The sequence below is a fragment of the Diuraphis noxia genome, unplaced genomic scaffold (assembly GCF_037042655.1).
Source record: "Diuraphis noxia isolate RWA-SAM2 unplaced genomic scaffold, SU_Dnox_SAM2 contig0005, whole genome shotgun sequence".
Lineage (NCBI taxonomy): Eukaryota > Metazoa > Arthropoda > Insecta > Hemiptera > Aphididae > Diuraphis > Diuraphis noxia.
Genome location: NW_028301715.1, coordinates 38670986 through 38695407, shown reverse-complemented (window position 1 = coordinate 38695407; position 24422 = coordinate 38670986). Strand labels below are relative to the sequence as shown.

At 31.4% G+C, this 24422-nt stretch overlaps 2 protein-coding genes across 4 annotated transcripts in view; both read right to left on the bottom strand.

The window, feature by feature from the left end:
- RhoGEF64C (Rho guanine nucleotide exchange factor at 64C) overlaps positions 1-24203 on the bottom strand; it is a 99567-nt gene extending 75364 nt beyond the window's left edge. For all 3 annotated transcript variants that reach the window (XM_089229451.1, XM_089229450.1, XM_089229449.1), the window contains exon 1: positions 23677-24203. The gene's annotated coding sequence lies outside the window, so the exon portion shown is untranslated. The remainder of the gene's footprint in view (positions 1-23676) is intronic.
- Positions 2019-2703, bottom strand: LOC149055296 (uncharacterized). Its single transcript, XM_089228968.1, has 2 exons — positions 2523-2703; positions 2019-2424 (listed from the first exon to the last, which is right to left on the bottom strand). Exons 1-2 carry the CDS (start codon positions 2595-2597, stop codon positions 2047-2049), a joined length of 453 nt encoding a protein of 150 aa, XP_089085094.1. The 5' UTR covers positions 2598-2703; the 3' UTR covers positions 2019-2046.
- Positions 24204-24422: the final 219 nt, after the last annotated feature.

The following is a 24422-nucleotide window of genomic DNA, read 5'->3' as shown; positions in this document are numbered from 1 at the left end:
AAAAAAAAAACAACATAAAAATAAATGCATGGCGATAATAATTCTAGCATATAGTGTTCTATGCGTTCAAAAACTGCGGAGTAAAAAAAAAACAAAACAAAAATAATGTCAACCAGTTTGACCGAAAGCTTTCGATTTCTTCACCATTATAAATAATAATAATCAATTATGTGTAGGTATATGCGTGATGTATACTGCCGAAATGTATTATCATAATATCGTTGTCGTAAGCGTGTGTGTGTAGATATAATATATTAATATTACATATTATTATTAATAAATGCGCGACGCGTGTTACCGACGTTTTCCTTTGTCTTCTTCGTCTCCGTCTTCTTCTTCTTCTTTATCTTCTATGTTTTATCCTTCCACTTTTTCTATACATGCAGCGCGTTGTTTATCGGCTAACCTAGACGGGAGAATGCGCATTGAGCGGCCGAATCAATCTTGACCGAATGCGCACGATACGTAGGTATAAGTATGTAATATATAATATTATATGGTATATAAATACCGGTTATGGTCACTCTGACCTTTTGACTTGACCGGCTACACGTCCGACGCAAAACTCGTGAATATAGTATACGCTTCGGCTACTTTATAATATGATATAAGAACCGTGGTAGTGGTGGGTTTTATTTATTTTTTTAATCGTAAACTGATTATTATTGCGACACACGATCATGCAAACGCGTGTGTGGGGACGAAAATCGGATAAACACAAAAGGTCGTCGTTTATATATGAAGCGATCTGCAACGATAATTTTCAATTACCCCATTACCTTGTCAAAGTCAAAGTATTTATAAATATTAAATTTAATGTATAACTATTATATTGTGAATAAATGCATAACATACTATAGGGACAGCGCGCGCGGGTTCAGCGAGAGACCACGTAATAATAAACTATAATAAACTTTACAGGATTTAATATTTTAATTACTATACATAACGATTTAGTTATCGCATCCCACGCGCACACACGTCCTTCGAAAATTGAATTAATATTTAAACATGGAATGTATTCGAGCGACTCACGATTTGTCTCATAAATCTGAATAATACAATATAGGATTCGAACGAACCCAAAAAATAAATTTAATGTTTTATCCCAAAATACTGATTTTTCTTTTTCGTAGAAAAATTAGCGAATTTTCTAAAAAAATATTTGATGATAATATGCAGTCCCGCCACTGATAATGTGTATAGTATATAATAATATTTCTAGTGCTTAAGTCCACGTAAACGAAAGGTTTTTGCCGTTTTTGGTATTGCGTTTGATGCGTATACCTACCTATCTGAAATGTTCGTGTAGCTACGATTATAATAATTATAGTTAATGATGCGTTTTTGTGGTAAACCATTTTTAATTTCAACAACGAAAGAAAAACTTTTATTCAATTTTAATTAAGCATCGCGTAGTACTAAATGTACACTTATTCGAATATTAAAAAATAAAAATATTCCATTCACAGAAGATTAGTATTCATGTTTTGAATATTTCGCAAAAAATGATTAACGCGCGCAACTAATATAATAGAACATAATATATTGCGTTGATTATAGGTACAACTAAGTAGTTGATGACGTGTCGTTTTTTGGTGCAATACCACACGCCAAAACTAAAACATTAAGACTTGTAATGGTGTGATTGGAGAGGAAAAACACATCGACCCGCGACGATCCCGCAACCGCGATGGCCGCGAAATAAGTATTATTTCAGGTAAATTACACTTTCGGGCAACTGTTAATTAACGAAACACTGCTTTAACAACTACCTATTTATTATCATTTTCATATGACTTACACGCATTACCCAAGGACCTCTGTCGAAAAATCCAAACGACCGTCCCGTCTGTCGCATAGGCGGACATTTGGTTCAATTTTTAGGGGGGCTATAATAATCCAATGTAAAGTGGACTGCAGGGGCTTCGCCCCCGCACCCCCACATGCTATAAACATATAACTAATACAAATATTGATATTTTTAATTTGTATTAAAAAAAAAAAAAAACACTAAATAAGGTAAATTTAAAAATAATTAATATTTTATTTTAATAACAAATATCTATTTTTATCGGCAAAAATATTCAAAATATCATTGCTATTTATATTTTTAGACATGTCTTTTTCAATATATAGTATAGAAAGATCGCTGAATCTATCCTGAAGCATCGATGTTCTTAACCATGTTTTTATTTTCCTCATTGCACTGAAACTTCTTTCGCAAGTAGCTGAACTAATTGGTATTGTTAATGCTATTATAAATAGTTTTTGCAAATTAGGGAATATGGTTTTGTTTTCTGACAAAACTCTTAAAACATCATCAATATTAAAATTCACATCATAACCAATATTTTGAAGTACAACATTTTTGGCCACTGTCATTTCTGAATTAAGACATTCTTTGGACACATCCACTAAAGACTAAACATAAATATAAAATAATATACTAATAATTATATATGAAATTATCAATACTGTTATTTATGAAGCAATATTTTAATATCATTTTAGATATTTACATGATAATGGCTAATGAAATGAAGACTATCATTAAAGTTCAACTCGAAAAAATTATCAATAGATGAAGCCATCATTAGACTTTCTGGTGAAAATCGTTTTTTAAAATTTGTAATAACTACATCCAAGACAGAATAAAAAAAATTAGTCCTGAAATAATCTTCTGCAGTAGACTGTTTTGTTTTTTCATTAGATATTAAGTCGTCATTGTAAACGAGGTTTGTTTCAATGTTGTTAACATTTTTTATTTTTTCTTTCTTTTTAAGATCTTTTTTCACATTAAAAATACTAAACAAATTTGCCATGTTCAAAAATCAAAACACTTAACGTCTACGTCACAACACTCAACCGAGTCAACCGAACTACCAATTAAACTATTATAGTATTATTATAGTTGTATACTCGTATTCAACAATATTAACCGTCAATGGCGTCAATACTCAATTGTCATAACCACAAAAACGTTGAAACCTAAACAATTTTTATACACACAGATATATAAAAATTTTTATATATCTGTGATTATACACTAATTAATAATAATAATTATTATTATCAGAATGTCAGCGCGGCACGTGAGAGACCGTTTCTATCATGAGTAACCTAACCGCCGCCTAGCATACCGATAAGACGTGATAACGCGTCGTCTATGGGATATCCGCGTGACCGCGTGTTCGTAAATTAAATGAATTCGGTCAGTTGTTGGTGGCGGTGGATTTGATTGTTTGATGGCTATATATTCTAAGATTTTTAATGATATTATATTAGCGTCATTTGTTGGTTAAATATTATTTTACGATTTTCAAATAAAACGAAAACATAATAATTAAATCAACGAATAACATTAATAATTAAATTTCGATTTTGAGGGGGCTATTAAAATATTTAGGGGGGCTAAGCCCCCCTAAGCCCCCCCCGATGTCCGCCTATGGTCTGTCGTCCTCCCATTCGGTCGGCCGCATCCAACGCGCATCATCGAGCGAAGACGACGACAATATGCACGCAAAGGTAATTCTAAACTTCGAAATTAGTTATATACATATATCTGTGAGTATTATATTTTCGTCACACCGCTCACCAGGTGGGTACCATCCGGTAATTCTATACGTATACTTGGTATGCGTGTGAGTTTAACACAAAAACACACACACACACATACACAAATTCATACAGACGAAACACGAGCACGTCGTCGTCGTAAGGAAATACACGCCGTCGGTTGGATGGTCGATCGCCATAATTTAATATTATATATATGTACCTTTTCGTATATATGATATACGGATGTTATTGTTGTTGAAAAGTATAATATCATCGTGATTTTGTTTTAAGGATTCTTGTCACCCGCCGACGATACGTTTAAGGGGGTTGGTTTGTATGAATCTACGAACAAAAGTCCGGTAAAAAAAGACCCGCGAAAAAAAGTCCGATGTAATAAAAGTCCGGTGAACAAAAGTCCTGTTTATTTATTATACATATGTCGTACAAGAAAACATTAATGTTATTAAAAATAATAGCAATAATTTATAATACGATTGTTACAATCAATATTATAGGTAGGTATACCTACAATAAAAATAAAAATATGACATTATAATTTTTTGGTCAGATTGATTGTTACTTTTAAATAAAAATAAAATATACAAAAATAAAATTTCATGGCGTACAAGAAAACATTAATCACCTTGGCCGTGTCCTAATATTATGTCCCACTTGAGTTAAAAACTCTTCAACGCTTAGCTCGGAGTTATGAATTAAACCTACCTATAACATTGATTGTAATAATTGTATTCTAAATTATTGCTATTATTTTTAATGACATTAATGTTCTCTTGTACTACATATGTATAATAAATAAACCTGAATTTTGTTCGCCGGACTTTTATTCCCCGGACTTTTAGGTAGAATAACATTTTTTATATAGGATATACGCAATATATACAAGTATGAGGTTGAAAAACATATTTGTATTTTGTACTATCTTAATAATTATTACTAGAAATATTTTTCTGTCATCGATATGGCAAGCCTATAATTGATATTGATAAATGATAAGCATTTTTAGTACAAGTGTATTTTATATATATTATTTAATTTGTTGAATATAATATGGATGAGTAACCCCATTAAATATATTAAATAATTTTTATAAGAATACAAAGTTGATTTCGTACAATTAAAACGAAATATTTAACGAACACCTATAGGTTAAGATTTTCAAAGTAAAAACTTTTCACGATTCAAAAAGTGTAAATATTTCTGATATAATTTTTAAGCCAAACCAGATACAGTACAGAATTAATGACTATACACAAAAAACTACTGTAAAAGATATATCATACATAGTCCTTATATTATCTAGAAATTATGATTACGCACAGAATATATATTTATAGTATTACTAGTATATTTATTAGGTCCATATAATAATTTTAAGCTAATAAATAATAGTCTTTAAAAGTTTAAAAGAAACCGACTTTTTTTTTGCAAATAAAACGGAATAAATTAAACATTTCACGATGGGAGAGGATCGGTTAATTTTTTTCATGATGTCGATAATTGTGGTTGAATGAATGAGGAGGTAGGTACCTGTATGTATTTTTTTTTTTTTTCGATAATTGCTTGTATCGCGGTTGACTAGGCCACGCCACTGCTGTTATGCCGTCAGATATGTGTAGATTTATGACTATAATAGCATGATGAGTACGACGCTATCCCTATAATCATATCCACGGCTGAAAATCGGATGTCGTTTAGACTACGATGACGGAATTATACATATTACTATTATTGTTATTATTGTCGTTATGATGACGACCTCTTCCCCTCTTCCGTCAGTCCACGGTGGTAATGAATGACTGCTGAGTTGCTGCTGCCGCATATAGGTAATAACCGTCGGGTGGTATTAACCGTGACCCGGTTAGCGATTCGTTACATCCGTATTTTCTACCTACCTACTATATAATATCAGGTACAACAAAAAGCGTGCCGTCTATAATGCGTATATTACTATTAATTATTTTAATATCATATATTTAGGTATACTATTAATATTTGTAATAATTATCATTGTTTGTGTTTGGCGGGTATTGTCGCATCCGGAAAATGTATATCCTGCAGGCATAACAATATATCGACACAATATTCTTCAAAATGCTTGTTCGAATGCATCAATCCGAGGAACGATGGATAATTTATCTGGTGCACGAAAATAAACTAAATCACACACACACTCTGCAGAGAAAGACACACGCACACACACACACATACGTGATACCACTGATTATAGAATAGTCATTCATCTATAATCAATGGTGCTAGTGGTGCTACTATTAAATAGACAATAATAATATTATATACGACACGTCTATTTGATGCGACATTGGCACATTGCTACACACACACGATACATCACGTACCGCTTATATGTATGTACATGGAAGGTGTCCGTTGACCCGGTTCGAGAAATATTGTTATTGATAAACGGCGCCGCCAAGATCGACAATAGACCGAATAACCCTATACCACCTATACATATATGACGTGCGTACTTACGACCTAATAGTCAACTATGGTTTCGATATATAATAAATTAATAATAATAATAAATAATAATCACAATACGATATATATATATATATATATATATATACATTGTTGTTATTCGCTACCTGTTCTCTATGAGCAGCTGTCCTCATTCGTTGCAGCACATGCCGGCTGCCGTCTACATCTACCTACAGAGAATATTATCGCCGACGGAACCGTTATTGGCGAGTGTCAGTGAAATTCATCGAAGTAGCTGTTTAACGGTTACGACTGCCGTCGCGTCGATCACTTCGATGCGTTTTACACTTATGAAATCCTGTGTCCAACAACTATCTTAGCTCATCGTAGATCATCATATTATGTAAAAATCATCCAAGTTTATGCGGATGAGTTTTGTGTGCACACACCCGTCGTCCAGCACTGCATTTGTTATCCTAACCATCAACGGTGCGTTTTTATTGTTAAACACGATTTACCCACTCACACCTCAACAAAACCCACGATGGTCACTTCCAGAGAAGCCAAAAAAAAAGTTTGACGTATCCACGATATTATGTCTTCGAAACCAAGGCAAATCTGTTTCACTGGTGCATCGCTGTGGGGGTATATATAATATATTACATTGATGCTTCCAGAAGTGTCAGCTAATCCTTTACACATCCATCGATTAATCGCATGGTTAGTATTAAATACGGACTAGGTCAAACGTACAGTAACTAGATATTAATTCAATATAAATAATTGATATAGTACATATAATATACGATATAAGTCAGTACAATGTTAATTCGATAATCCTAAACGATATATATCATATATTAACTATTTAAGCTTTAAGCAATTATTATTAACTTAGAACAGGAAAGTAAATGATCATTAGCTTGGCGCATCAATCAGTCGATTGAATTATTAAGACTATATTGTATTATGCATTCATGTCTAGATAATATATCAAACAGAGTATTAAAGCTGTTGGAATGAAGAGGAACAATGAAGAGAAGTGATGGGGCATCGGCAGAACCACTAGAATGCCTTTGAATATATTTCAAGTGAACATCAAATCTTCTGAAGTCAGTTAAAGTAAACAAATCTATAGCTCATGAAGTACAGGTTTAATAGTCTTGGACGATGAATATTGATCAATATTATTGTACAGAAGATATTTATAAATCTCCTCTATAGGCTGTGAACAATATACATAAGTCATAATACGAAAGTCAAAAACTACTTAATTGTTTCATATCAAGATTAAATCTAAATTTTCAAAAAATCAATCTTTTGAGCGTAACAATTCACAGAAAAATAGGTGCAGGTTTTCATTTAAAAAAATATATTTGCGCCGCCGAAGGTATATTACACTCTTAAGTCTTAATGAAATAAAAAATCTAAGTATTTGAAAACACATTTCTCATCTTTGAGTAGCAACCTATATGATGATAAAAATCCAAAAATAGGGGGATTTGAATAATATTTTTTATGACTAAACGATAAAAAAAAATGAAATAATTGTTCGTACTTGGTGAATAACCCTGTAGAGAATATTGTCGTTTAACTGCAGTGATATTATATTTTAACAATCTATAACGAAGAAAAATATCTGAGGTACGACCGCGAATAATACCGAATTGCTTACTCACGTCAATAATAACCGTTCGACACTATTCATACAAACACGTTTTAACCTTCAATTACCTATATATCAATTTATATTTCTATAATATTTACAGTGTACGATTCGACAACGGCTACTGGACACAGCAACAGCAACAGCAGGTGGACGGACGACTATATAGATACTTACCTACATGATATTATTATATTACACGACCGTGTATTAAATTTTCTCTCGAATCGGTAGGGCGTTATTGCCGTATTGGAAATCCAAATACAAAACGTATACCTATAGCGAAAGAGCAATAATTCATTGGCCAGACGCGTTTTTAAGGATTTCGTTTTACCGTGATTATGAACGTTTTGTCAGTATTATTTAGTAGGTAGGTACATTATAATATAATAGACAAAGAGTCAATGGATTAATGAATATTTATACAGACGAGTGTCTCACCCACCATATCCACCTCCTTTTTTCTTCAATAATGCAGTTATTCAAAATCTGATTTTTTTTTTTGAATTTATAAAAATATGAGTACAAATATAGGTAATAGGGATAATAGGTCCATGATAATGAGTTCAGATGAAATAGGACCTTTGAAAATATTCGCAATTTATATTAATATTATGCTAAGTATATAAACGTTTTAATAACTTAGAAACTACTATAGTTGAAATGAATTATGTTCATCAACATTTTCAAAAAAACTATTCGATAAATAATTTACAGTAAAAATAGAAGAGGAGGGTTTTCATTAAAAAAAACAGAAGTTTTTATAGCCAAGCATTCGTACTATAAAAATGTCAATAATTTAAAATATGGCTTTAAGTACCAACTATATTTAAAAAATCAAAATTTAAACAAAATATTCGTTATTAAATTAAAAAAACGGGTATGAGCACGTTCAGTGAATCACCCTGTATACGTATTTACTTACTTTTAACGCAGTAATTGGAACGCGTATTTAGTAGCTTCCTATTATATTTATATAATATGTGTTATAAATTATGATAATATTATAATAGGTACCTATAGGCGCGCGTGTACCTATAAATACGTTCTGCAGCAGTTAAGTCGAACGGCCCAGTTTGGATTATATTATATACTATTAGGCACTACTATAAACATCCAGCAGACCAACGATGTGGTAGCTGCGGTAATAACCTACATATTATGATGCATATGTATACACCATGTGTGTACCTACATGTTAAGTATAAACTACCTACCTGTTTGTTTTCACGTATGAATATATATATATATATATATATATTATTGTTTTTATCTGGTGTTTGGAGGTGTATTTTAAGTCTGTACCTATATATTCAATATAATATATAGAATAGTACCTACGATCGCACGTCACTTCGCACTCAGTTGATTCGCACGCGGTCATAATTAAAGTAATGATTTGCGCGCTCAAACAAAAATATAATGCTGAACAATAAAATCGTGAAAGTCAAACCGCGACATGCGCGTAATATTATTATGATATATTAATAATATACAATATACTTACGCATAACTCAGTATACCTAACCACTAGCCGACGACGTATATGTGCAATATTATGTTGGTCGCTGCAGTGCGATAAGGAAACTGGTAAACACATATGATCGTGTGATATTATATATTTATATTATAATATCGTTCACCTACACAGTATAATATTAATATACATGCTATATTATATTATATGTGTATATAGATACGTACTCGAGGGCGCCTTAAACTCATAAATAATAACGACACGCGGCACACTAGAGTCCTACAAGGTCGTGTCCTCCAAACGGCCAGAACGGACGACGACGGTGATTAGTTTTTGTGCATTTTTCATTTTCGTTCTTTTGTTCGTATCTCATTTTTACCTTTTGCTTGCCGAACCGATGTCTCCAAATAATTATACGATACATATTAAATAATATATTACTGTTGCCAAGATAAAGTTTGGGGTGCAGGGAGCTAATTATTTGCTATACATTTAGGGGAAGTTCAACTGTTAAGTTTGGTATGCAGCTGAGTGCATTACATTTTAGAATTTTGCGTTAACTCTCATATAAATTACAATTTTAAGACTTATATATAAAATCAATACGTTCACATAACACTAAAACCGTCCTTATTAAATTTTCCCGAAATTTCTAAAAGAGCTGCACATCTGCTCCACTGTAATAATAATAATATAAACCGTGGTACCTATATACGGTTCTCGTCCACCCGGTGCAGTTTAATACCTATGATCTATATTATGCACATAAACAGCACCAGTGGCGTACCCAGGATTTTCGAATGGGGGGGGCTAAATCTATATCGGTATTCGGTACCATAATAAACACAACGTTTATGCTTTGCTTATACTAGGTCATTGTTACTAAAGATAATACGTTGTATTCAATACCGTTTTTTAGAAATATCATGGTTTGTACTTTGTCTTTTTTAATATAAAATGTATTCCAAAACATGGCCAATGGGAGGGGCTGAAGCCCCCTAAGCCCCCCCCCCTGGGTACGCCACTGAACAGCACAATATCATATTTAAATAAGTGTTTTACTTGTATAATATATATACATTAGTTTGAACATTTGAAATTAAAATGTTTAAAAATTAAGATATATTAATATTAAGATGCTGGATAAAAAATTGTGAATAATTCACAATTATTTGTTGTAAAACCAGAGTTATAATGAATACGACAGTAGTTCTGAGAATTTCAAATGATAACTTGAAAGAAAAATTATTAGACGGAAATAACGCTCGTTCAGTATGCTACCCTTAACTCTTAACCAGTCAATGCAAAACCAGTGACATAACAAGTGAGTCGGATGTTTACCCTCCCTCTGCCCCATTTCATAATCATTGCTGTGCCACTGGTGCAAACACTTGACATTACCATATGCCTCCATATCAAATGAAAAAAATATATTATTAATGTAATGTGACAGTTTTTTAATACACCTTATAATAATTATACTTCTAACGCATAGTAAATAAGTATAGTGAAATAATTAATTTTCCATATATTATATCTCTGTGTATGATAAATTATGAATGCAGCTGGCATTAAATATCAAAATAGATTATCATTCTACTTACAGTTTTAATTGAATATCGTGCGTAAGCAAAAAAAAAAAAAATGTTACGTACAAAAAATCCACGTTCCTGCATAATCTCTTATTTATAGTAAAAACTTAACTTTTTTTTTGCATTTCAGGGGCCGTGATGGTACAGTTTGTACACCCTGAACTCCCCCGGGGTAGATCACGTATGATATAAAAATAGACGTTTGTATATGATATTATGTGTGTCCATAACGGTACATTATTATTATTATTTGTTATCCGTCGTCCGCGGAAAGAAAACAAAACATTCGAATAACAATCGACTAATTTCGGACCGAACGTGTTTACAATAATTGCGTCGGTCACGACGACGGTTCTATCAAAATACTATTCAAATTTTTCGACTACGCGGACGGTCTTAGCATGTATAATATGCGTATCTATATATTATATATTGTGCGTACAGTCGAATGCAACAATGCCCGCAACTATGTGTGTGTGTGTGTGTGTGTGTGAAAGAGTACCTACAGTAATATGCCAGCTGTACCTACGAATCTATTTGATATAATATCTTGTCGAAACGTATTTTTCACTATAAACGTGAGGTGTTTCCTGCAGCGTTCTAAAATTCCGAAACCTGTGAAAATTTATTCATTCCGTACCATTATAAATATGTCGCATTTTTCAATGATGCGTAATAAGTGGGTACTTAATAACGGTGCAGCTGATACCGCGAGTCTTGCCGACGACACTGAAAACGAAACGGTCGAAAGATAACAACGAACGACTTGCAAGTTGCAATCACGGTCGACGTAGGTGTAAGGAGATCGAATTGCGATTATTTTTGTCGAATCGCACTGGGGGCAGAAAATATGTGTTGAAATTGCACTTTTCCGTTTCGATCATTACATAAAAGTATAGAACCGATTATTTACTACATTACGCAGTTATCAGTCACAGCGGTTGGAAGAATAATGATTTGTTCGTATCTTTTATATTATATTATTATCTAAATTTTATTGTTTTTAATATGATATAATTACTACACAAGGCTACAATTTAAAAACGCCGATGTAAAAAATATTTCTTTTTGGAAATCTATTAATTTCCATAATTTAAACAGCATGTAGTTGCCATACAAATACGGATTTACATTTATTTCTAAATTAATTATGTTAAGTAATAATGCCATGGACCTAATATAGAGTGCAATTCGACATCACCTGGTTTTTACCCAAGTGCAATGTTCAAACATTTCTGGTTTAGGTGAAGATCACTGCTATTGTTTTCCAACCAATTAGTAGAACCTTACTTACAGTTAATCTCATGCTAAAAAAAAAAAAATAGTAAACTAGCTGTTACTAGCTATAAATACAAAAGTCAACGGCCGATCGACACGGCACGCTGAAGAAAACGTCCTGGTCTTTAGGAAGATTAAAACCGTGTAGGTACTTCAGGAATTCGACCGGCCAAACCCGTCGTGATGTGGATTATCTTCGATGACAGTTCTCGGGAAATAAAATTGGCTACCCCGGATAGGAGAATTAATCCAAACGTTTGCGAAAATTTTCACCGTCTTAAAATTAAATTGAATTAAAATCAATAACAAAGAATAAATCAAAATATAGTTTGGATTATATATTATAATCTATATTATAATATAAATGGATTATTTATAAAAGAAAAAACACCAAAACAGACAATAATAAATTATTATAACTATAATTTATATTAACCGCCATCGTATACAATCTGAAAAAAGCTACTTATGAACCTAAAAAAACAATATTTCATTATATAATTCGGGTAACCGGACAGCTCATTTATCACATCTATATACCTAATAAAGCAATACTACACGCTCGTTTTCTCGTAAGACTTTTATTTGAAAATTTTTTTAAATCGCATTTGGCGTCACTATTTTTAAATTTTTATAATTTCCTATTCCGATTCAGAATATTTTTTTAACATTGTTGTTGAGTACATTAACACCAAATACTGAACCAATATTGTTTATCGTTTTTAAGTTTATAGAAGCAAAGATGGTAATATAATAACAATATTTGAGGTAAGTATTAGTTATTTTCTTGTCACATTATTATTACTAGGTATTTATACAAACTAAAAATATTTATGAATAATAAATTATATAGTTTATATTTCTTTCTATATAATATATTGTAATAACGCATAAAAATAAATTTACAATATAAATTACCTTCTCCTATATAATAACTAAATAGAGGTAAACATTTTCGTGGCAACATTATTATATCACTATTAATGTATACTTATTTTCCAATTTAGTCTCAAAACTAGTCAAAACGTATTAAACTTTCCATACCATTCATTTAAACATAATATATTATTAATAGAACTTTTTTATTTTTTATAAATACCTAAAGTGAATTCGTTGCTGTAATTACAGTAATTATTTAGCTATATAATATTTTTACTGTTCATTGAAATTAACAATAATTAAATTATTTTTTGTTGTTTAAACATTTTTTGGGTTAAGGCCGTATTATTACTATTATTATTATTATTACTATTATATGTGTTCAGGTCGAAAAATCAGGTTAAACCATCTGGCTTACACACACACAAGTACTCTTTGAATCAAAAATGAGGTGGTAAAATATGGATTTAGTGCATTCGATCTGGTCATGAATTAAGATGCTATGATGAAAATCTCTCGAAATTGGCGTTTATTATTTTCACGGCCGATACATCGCGTTTTCGGAAATACCATATAGAACAGCAATGTTACTACCTATCAAAATAATATTATTCGTAAAACAATATTTAAAACGTATACCGAAGAAAAGTAAAAATCATTATGACTGCGCGTATATAATAATATATAATATATATATGTACAGGTAGAAAATCTGTACTATAGAGGGCAGGCCCTACGGTACGCAGCAATAATAATGGATCACACGAATAAAAGCGCTTGTAATATTCTCTCCCACGATCACTTTCATATCTGTCCTTTCCGATCTCAGGGTTTTACTTTCTTCTTCTGTAATTCTTACATTTCGGTTCGTGATTAAATGTATACGCCGCGATGTCCACAATCCCCAAGTCGAGATTGATCGATAAGCGGTTTACAGGTGCCTCTATGTATAATATATTTAGTACCTAACCTGAAGTATATACACCATCATCATTATTTTAAGCCATTCGTTATTTATTATATCTTACAGTTTTCTAACAATCATTCCGATTCCCTAGTGGTTTTCCGCTGCAGCATCTTGTAAGGTCGTCGAACACAACGAACATAACGAAAAATGAACCACTTCAGTTAAATACATTATATAGCTGGTAATACGCGTTTTAAATCAATATTTTCAAATTCAATCTGGAAAATTAGTTTTTCATTATATACTCGCGAATGGGTTTAAATGATATCAATTTTTGATAAAGGTAATATATTATAATTACTAACATACATATATATCAAAAAAAATGTAATCACATTTAGTCTCTATATATCGATGTTATGTTGTGTAAATTTTAATACATTTTGCTTTCATGGGGTTGTAATCAAGAAAACTAATCGATAGATACGATCTCGAATGATGTGGGAGGTATAATAATTAGAAACTTAATTTATATATCTTCTATATCCTATATTCCTATATGATATTACGTGAACACGATTATTTTTCATTTTAGGCGTCGTACAAATGACACAAATAAATCACTAAAATCGATCGTATACATTTGAATTATGAAAACGATCATCGTTACACCACGTGTGCATTGAATATTGAACAATGGACACATTTTCAAACCACATGCATGTACTGTTGTACATTATTCAAACCAACAATATTAATATCAATATGCTATAAAATTATAGATATTTTATACTTTGATAAAGTTTCGATTTTCTACGTTACGTAATGTGACTATACCTACTAATTTTTACAAATTTACTCAACTAACCCGCTATTTCCAAAACGCAATAACTTATGTGCAGTGAACAGTGGATAGGTTTATTATATTTATTTAATATAATATAGTTTAGTTATTACTTTTTCCCCCTGAACATTTCCACTTTAGAATCACTGGCACATAAAACTCATGAATTAAAAACTTCATAATATAATATTATGTGCATGATGCACCAATATTTGTGCATGATATTAACAGCAGAATTATATTGATAGATTTAACGTTTTGTTATAAATCCGACGGTGTTAAGTGCTTAGGTACTATCGTTATTCGAATTTTAATTTTATAAATGATTGTTATTGACATTTTACAATTAGGAAAAAAACGAATATAAGTAACGGTTTTTTTCGAAAATAAAGTGAGAAAACATTTACATTTATATAATAATTATATATATATATATATATTATATATACGTATTATATTTATATAGGTACACAGAGCGTATTTTATGACAAACCATGCGCCAAAAAAATATTTCTTCGACGAATTAACTTGTCATTATTATTTATTTGACGGACTTGAATTTTCTCACATACAACAATAATATAATAATATCAAACAAGCACGTGAGACATACCTATATATAGTAATATTCGCCTATTATTATTATTATTTCTTTTTACTGACTATTGTATTTATATGTGTGTGTGTGTGTGTGTGGGACGACACTGCGCAGGACTATTATTGTCCTGTTTCTAATTTTAGCATTTTTTCAATAAAACCTAGCAGTGGTGTTCTGTGGACTATGATAAAAGAACATGGTATATGACATTTTTTCAAAATTATTGACGGACAGCGCACACGAATCGCGATTCTTTTGATTGGTCAATAAATTCCCGCCAAAATCTATTAATTTTAAATAGTTTTCGTCATTAAGGATACGTTGGATGGACAGAGTAACCAATGTGGAAGTACTAGAAAGAATATCAGATGAAAAGTTACTATGGAATAACATAGTCAAAAGACGTAATGAATGGATAGGTCATATCATGAGACACGAAGGTTTGTTGAAATCGATTATAGAAAGAGTAGAAGGAAAAAACCGTAGGGGTAGACCAAGATTAAAATTCATTCAAAAGATATTAAAGGACCAAGGATGTGACTCATATAATGTGGAAATGAAAAGGAAGGCAGATAAGAGAAAATAATGGAAGATAGCTGTAAACCAATCTACGGATTTAAACCGTAGAGAGATCATCATTTATCTAAAATAAATAGTAATTCGCTATCATTTATACTATTATATTATTATTTTAATATTATCATCTATAGTTTTGATTTTTAACTTAATCACCACAGAATAAGTATAAGCTTATGTTTAAATTACATGTTTCGTAGTTATCTCTACATCATGCCTGTTTGCGTGTATTATAGTTGTACAACCGGTAGCAAAAAAAAGGGATTATAAAGATTATACCTCAGTGCATATCCATTCTTTCCCAAAAGATGAACAATTAAGAGCTATTTGGCTTAAAAAAAATTCATTGGGGCAACAAGAAAATAAAAATTATACATTTTAATACAGGTATCACTAAAATAAAACATTATAACTTAAAATATCTTCTAAGATTTTTTGATAATATTTATGTATTACAATTTTAGATATAGTATATTCCATACATACATTTTCAAACTAGTATGAGTTAAACCTGCTTATTGTTTTTAACTGTGTATCAATGTTTATAAAGAACTTAAAATAATAAACTAATTTATGGTTTATGAACTATAAACTTAACTTATTTTTCTGTAGTAATCAATCCTAATGTTAGTTTTACATTTATACCTATTACCTTTTGTTAATAAGTCTGATTTTACATAATTTTTTTAAACTTCCTATCCACTCATTGCTGTTATTGGCTAGTCTTCAGTTCCTTATAGCTTCTCAGTCCAATATTTTTAATAACTTTGTTGATTAACGCAAAAATAAACTCAATTTTCTTAATATTTCTCAACTGTTAATAGTTAACTTTAGTTTTAAACTTTATTATTATAATTTTAAATATGGAAATATAAAATTGAATACTAAATAAAAATATCTAACACATATCATGACTGCGTATCACATAAATGTCATCATACTATATGTTCTTTTATCATGTTTATTTACTTTTTACAATTCAGCGACGTTTATTTTATACCAACTAGAAAATTATATTTTATAAATAAAAGATCGGTACCTATAGTACCTGCCTACATTATTTCGGCGGCGGCGTTAACTTCGCACAGAAGAACAATATGACCTATTTTCTAATAATTAATATTGTGATTACGTTTCATTCCGTCTGAATTTCGCGACACGAATCACTTAACATTCGCTTTATAGATATTACCGTGTGTGTGTTTGTGTCTGTTTCCTTATACCGGAAGGAAATTCGTACATTGTAACTATATATATATACCGTCGAGGTGCGCTTGTTCTTACGTGTTGTGTTATTATATTATAATACGTGCAAAGGTCCTGCAGGTCGTTTAATAACCGAGAACCTGGTCACAGTCGTGTGACTATAATAGTTATGCGTGTGTGTGCTGTATACGTTGTTTACGTACGCGTGTCGTATGTTGCGGCTGTTGCAGGTAGATAATATGTCTCGTATATTATGGAATGTATGCGCAAAAACTCAACAGACCTTGGAAAGCTCCGATTGTCTCCGTACTTGGCCAATCGATCTATTTATCTCGACTGGATATCGACCACAAATGTCTGGACGAATAATCGTGTTGTCCCCTACCCATTCGAATACCATTATTAATTGAGCTGGTATACTCGTACTTGCTGCAGTGCTATTATAGGTACACGTTATACACCTATATACGCTCGTAGTTTGTGATTTTTCCGCTGCCGACAACGTGTTAACTTATTGAGGAAATAATATTATATTTGACTGTTGACATTAAATCGATGCGAAAGTGAAAAAAAAAATAATAATACAGAATTCGTGTACTGATCTAAAATTTACAAATTAGAGCTGTTCTGAACCATGTACATAATATGTACGACAAGACGTATAAAAAGTATGAAATCTCGAAAATGCATGAAATATCTATACCATCGGTTTTTAAAATTCTTTTTAATGCCTCGCGACGATAATAGTAAAATTATTCTAAGGAGAGAAATCGCGGACATGTCAATTGAATAAATCTGGGGATTATATTATACATTATTAATGCAATCACGTTGCGGTTATAGTATTTATTTGCCAAAAAATTTATATAGATGGGAACCTACTTTCGTTTTAATTCGATAAGTGGCATTGTATTTTATACGGCCGCCGCTCCGTCTCTACGTTACATTTATTACGGTTAATATTATATATATATATATATATTACAATATGGTATTATACTACACAACAATGAAATCGAGTAATGAAAATATGTGTTCGATTGTTTTATGTTGTCTGATGTCGGGTGTGTACCGACCATTTCATAAAACAAATTCATTCTTACGTTTTTATTTGTGTACCTACACCTTATTTTTTATAGACATGCATTATTCAGTTATTGTATGTTATAGGTATTATGCTTTTTAAATCATTTTTGCACAACACGATTTGTCAAATAACATGTACCTACGCAGTCATATGGCTGGAACGGTAAGAATAACTAAATCAAATATAATATATACATTTAAAAATTAATATTATAATATCTCGTCGAAAGTTTTGATCGGTAGAGGAAATGGATTTAGACACGGATGTCGTTATATTTCGAATAAAGAAAAATCGGCAATAATTACACGCGTACCTACCTATAGGTATTAATTTATGCGAACGCGTGCTGGTGTGAAATCAAATTGACACTTTTGCACAAATACTCGTCACATTACCACTAATTTTAGATTTCGTGCTTGAGATTATCATTTAAAAAATTATGCACGTAGTTCATAAACACAATCAACACAAATTTCCACAGTACGTCGCGATCATTTTAATGAAATCTCCGTCAATCACCCATTTTAATATTTTATATGTATAGGTTGTGCCGTAAATAAATATACCTATTTACAAATTAACTAGTTAGTGAGTGTTTTTTTTTAACTTTTTAACCTAACTAGATAGTTAATTTTCTTATCAACTTGAAAACTCTACTAGTTTAATTGATATCTTGTTATTTTAACTCGGATTTTTCCAGTTGATTAATATCCATCAAGTTAAACTAAATTTTTTATTTTTCATATTAACTTGAAAATGTAAATTTAACGATTTACATAAAATATAAAAATATATTTTACTGTTTATTAACTAATGACTTCTAACTTAGAGATTTAGGTTATTTTTCAATTGAACATGATTTAAAATGTTTAAGTAACTTAGCTTAACTTGAATTATTAATTACTATATCACGGACCTGCCCTCTTTTGCATATTATTATAGTGCACCTACCTGTCTATACGGGCTACCTGGATATACCTGCAGCTATCATTACGTATTGCGTAAAAAATAATAAAATATACTCGGCAGCAATAATAAATGAATAAAAGCGTTCTTTGAATTGTGATTCTTAGCTAACTCATTATAAATTTGTAGTGATTACAGTACAGTTCAGCTACAACCTTCTGACCCACTCAGCGAGTCGAAACACAAAATAGTTTGGTCTATAATGTGGTCACCCAAATATAATTATATACACCTATATTTTTTTTCCGACTACACCATATACTCGTGTATATACAATATAAATTGACCATTATGAACTGAGAAAGCATAATATATGTCATATTGTACAGGTGAAGATTATATGGACGGAGCCAATAACAATTTAATATTTTAAAAATCAAACAGAAAATAATATTTTCCTTTTACTTTTATAATCAATCAAACAATTACTACTGCAGAGTACACAGATGTATGTTATTTCCCTTTCGTGTGCTTTCTCTCTTTTTGGGCGGCATTATAAAACTTCTCTCTTTACGCGTTATCGCGAGAATCTCAAAAACGCCAACTGTATGTATAGTATGTTCAAAATATGTACAAATAAGATTTCTCACACGACGACTTCGCGTCCACGTCCATATGGTATGTTCACGAGTGCTTAAAGTCCCGTTTCGATATAAAATTGAAATCCCACGTGCAGACCTAAAGTCACACGAGCGCGCTCATCTTATGTCTTATTGTATAATGTTATAATATTGTGTTATGTTTCGTCGAGTCGAAATGCATGAATTTCTACGGACAATTTCTTGGTTTTACACAGCGCCGTTTTTCGGTCTGCAAAATAATTAACAAATTCCGTAGGTATATATTTTCACACCGCGGTGCCAGCACCTTCGTCGTTCATATATTACGCGGAGTTTTGAAAAATCCCGATACTATAATATTATATATTATTATTATTATTATTATTATTATTATCGTATATAAGTACAATTTTTTCTTCATATACATAACACACGTGTTTTTTTTTCGTTATTCATGGTCGTGATCCGACCGAAGAGGAAACGCCTACACGTATTACGGCATTATATGTTATGATAAGCACGCGGGCATACACGAATATATTAAACATATATCTCTCGGACAAATACCGACGACGGACTGCACTTGGGGACGAAGAGAATGGATTTAGCTTCTTGCGATATAATAGTGGGCGAACGCGCTAAAAAACTGGTTCCAGATCGCCTTCGTGTAGACAACAGTTCGCTGGGTATTTATACTCTGTCTCCGTGCCGCAGGATTCCGTGAAAATATTGAGTTTGAGAAACACTGCTGCAGCGATTAAGTGTTGACGGGAAAAAAAAAATACCTATAATAATAACGAACGAACAACAGCTGTGGCTATAATAATATAATACACCTCCGATGATACAGTTTAAATTTCACTATTCGTACGTTTGACATATACGTGATATTATTCTATGATGGTTATTATTAGCATTGAGAATCCTTAACATAATACATAATAATACTATGCTGCAGTCACGGCATAGCACGACTTTTAACACTTGCCGACTGTCCATACAGTTATCGCAATGATTATTCGATATGATGTATTATATATATATTATATATATATTTCGATATATACAGTTATGAATGTTTAATACCATCATATATAGGAAAGAAACTGCAGTTTATTATAGCGTTATTTTCTCCATCGATTTCCAATAAAACTTTTTTTTCGTCGAATTAAGTTATAACTTGAACGTTTATTAGTAATAAGTTATTACTATATAATTATTATAAATTACCTTCCACGTAATCCCGAATTTGAAAACAAGTTTTGTTTTTAGTTCGATAAAATAACTTTGAGCCTTCATAATATATATACTTATGTGTACCTAAATTTGTTTATATTTTTATTTTATCTTGCTGTTTACATGAATAAAAATATTTTCAACAATTTAAGCAAACATATATATTATACATATTATAGGTACTTATAAGTTTCATCTTTGTACATGTATGATTTGAATGTAACACCTCGTCCTACGTAATGATTAGTGAATCAATATAATTTTTATTTATATATACGTTCAACACATACTAACGTATATTGACACTAAATACGTAATCAATATATCAACAGTGTAAGTATTCCAGCTTTATTATTCACACATTCGTATGCAAAAATTGTACTTATTTGTAATACTCCACTTTTTAAAATTTCTCATATTCTATCATCGTACAATTATTTATAAATGATTTTACGTTGTATTAGCAATTTGAAAAAATTTAACCTTTTCACTAGTATTATTGCTTAAAATATTAATCACATTATACCTTCGTAGTGTATACGCATAATTATGAATTACGATGTATCTAATCATACTTAATACATCGGATATAATGACCTACCACACAAATTTAATGCCTGACAAAATTGCTTACACACTTTTTAAGAGTAGAAATTATTATTAAGATAAGTCCAAATCGTTTACCTGCCTAAATTACTTTAATATAGATATTAAATTATCAAACATAATTATCAAGTAAAATTAAAAATATCAAAACAAATCGTTTGAATTAAAAAAAAAGAAATTTACTACCTACCTATTATGAGAGTTGGCTACTTTAATGTACATAGAAAAATATCGAAATAATTTTCTTTTGTCGAATAATCTTCATTTTTATAGTTACCAAACTTTAGTAAAATTTCTACTATTTAAGTATTAATAGACAATAATAAACGCATTCTCAAAAACCTCAGTCCGTATAAAATAAATCAATTTATATGAGGACATCATTTATGGTCTAATATGTGATAAATAATAATTTATCGACTTAGATAATATAGGTACCTAAACCTAATATGCCTAAATTATATAAAAAATTTTTTTTTAATTTTTATAATCCCGCGTTTAAATATTGATACTTGTTTTTCTTATTTACGCTTAATTTTTTTTTTTTCTTCGTATGGCGTTATGTCTGAAAGTAGGCACGAAGGCCTAGTTCGGACGCCTATTTGGCAGAATTTCTAGTGGGCTTAATATTTTTTTATTTTAAAATTTACGCTTAATACACTGCAGATACATACTACAACACTACATATAGAAATTAATAATTAGTAATCTATTAATCAATATAGGTATACATTTTAAAACAATGCAAAATGATATGGTCGTTTGTCTCTGTCTCTCTGTCCCTCTCTCTCTCTCTCTCTCTCTCTCTCTTTCATTTCCTCTCTCTAGACGCCTACGTAATAAAAACCAACTATAGCCGAATAAATAAATTATTCTCATGTGGTGGGTCGACGACAGTATTTTATCGAGACGATTAAGGTTCCTATACTTCCTCTTCAAGTAAAAATATATTATTTGAAATATAGAAATGTATATAATGGCAAAACTCGCGTTAATAACTTTGAGTGCATTGACTCATAGCATCGTCCTATGTACACAACATACATATAAGGTCATCGAAGACCGCGATTGATGACATTTTGAATCCCAATCACAAATTTGACACTTATGCGTTAAATTATAGATAATACTAATAACTGCGGTAGATGTTCGGAAAACCTTGGTCTACACACGATAAGTATATGAGCCTTATAATGATATTGCAATTGAATCGGAACAATAATATTTAGGCTATCCCGATCTTATAGAGTCGAGTGTTCAAGAAATCTGGACACACATCGCCCATATACACTTGGGACACGTCAAGACTTGCGGTGATCAGTTTATATGATAATATTGGATAACACATACTTAAGTATACAATAATGTAGCAGGTATATATTATAGGAATTTATTAATTTTGTTAATATTTTTTATATACTCGTAGTATATATAACACAGGCACATAACATAATATGTGGTCTGACCTTGAACTCGATGCGGTTTGCACCTCCTACTTCAAGGCAATTATCGTACTCGGGGATAAAGAGTTCAGGGATCTCCCCGTCTCCGTATGAAATATAAATCAAAATACGGCCACTAACAACAATATAATTTGAACATATAATATATAGGCAGGCCTATCATACTATCGTATTCCTATACCATATAATATCATTCAACATCATGTGGGGGATATTATTATAATTTCACAGTTTTGTTTGTAATTACCCTTTGGCTTACAAATAACACGCCTTGGGCGGGACCCATTTCTTACAGTGGACGGAGGTATAAACATAATATATAGATACAGTCACGGGCGTCGTACAGTTTACGGAGTCGTCATAAAGAACAGTAGCTTTGTTCGAGACCCAACATATTATTGTATTCATGACTCGTACCTCTGTTGTAGGTATATCGAAATAAAATACAACAAGCAATTTAATTGATTCCATATTAAACGATGACGTTCAAACGGAAAACGTATAGCAGTGACCAGATACCTATCATAACTATTATAGGTACATGCGTATTGTATACATATATTGTATATACAATAGTCAAAATCATATGAAACAATTAAAATTTTAAGAATACGAAACCGTTACAAAAATTATTATTTTATAGCTTATATTATATGACCACCGTAATTATACAGGTTTTATGCGTTTTAGACGTTTTAGTGAATCTCTTACCTTGCTATATTTGGTCGTCGATCCACAACGCGCGCCCGTCAATAATACGATATATATATTTTTCGTTTCTCGAACAAAATTATAATATGCTAATACTATATGTATCCAAGTTACACACACACACACACACACAAACACACCACGTAGTGTTATATATTATTTGCAAATGCCCGTTATATTATTATTATTATTCATAGACACCTCTTAAATAAACTTTATTAGTCTTCTATAGACACTTAAACGGGCAGTCGATAAACACACAAAAACCAAAAAAAAAACGGCCTTAGACCAGGGTAACTCGACGAGATGGACGAAAAAACCCGTAAAAACGTATGAGCAGACGTGAATTTCACACGTCGTTTTCTGGTACAAATAACACGGTATACGCGTGTAAATATTAAACGGTTTACTCGCAATCAGTATCCACTAATAACCACGCATTGTATGCATAGGACGGACGTGTACGCGCACGCGGACGGACGAACGGACGGACACGAATATGTCTGCAGTACTGACTGCAGTCGGTGACGGAGAGAGCTCGGTGCGCCACTCACCTTACCTCTCCTCTCGTTCGGTGTTCACCTGTCCGGTTTTCTACGCCAATGAACTAGACACGTAATAATATTAAGCAGATATACACGACGGCCGTGGTTGTATACCAGTAATGTCGGCGACGGGATATAGTAATAATAATAATAATAGTAATAGTATATCTGGTATAGTATAGAAGTAGTATAGAAGTAAAA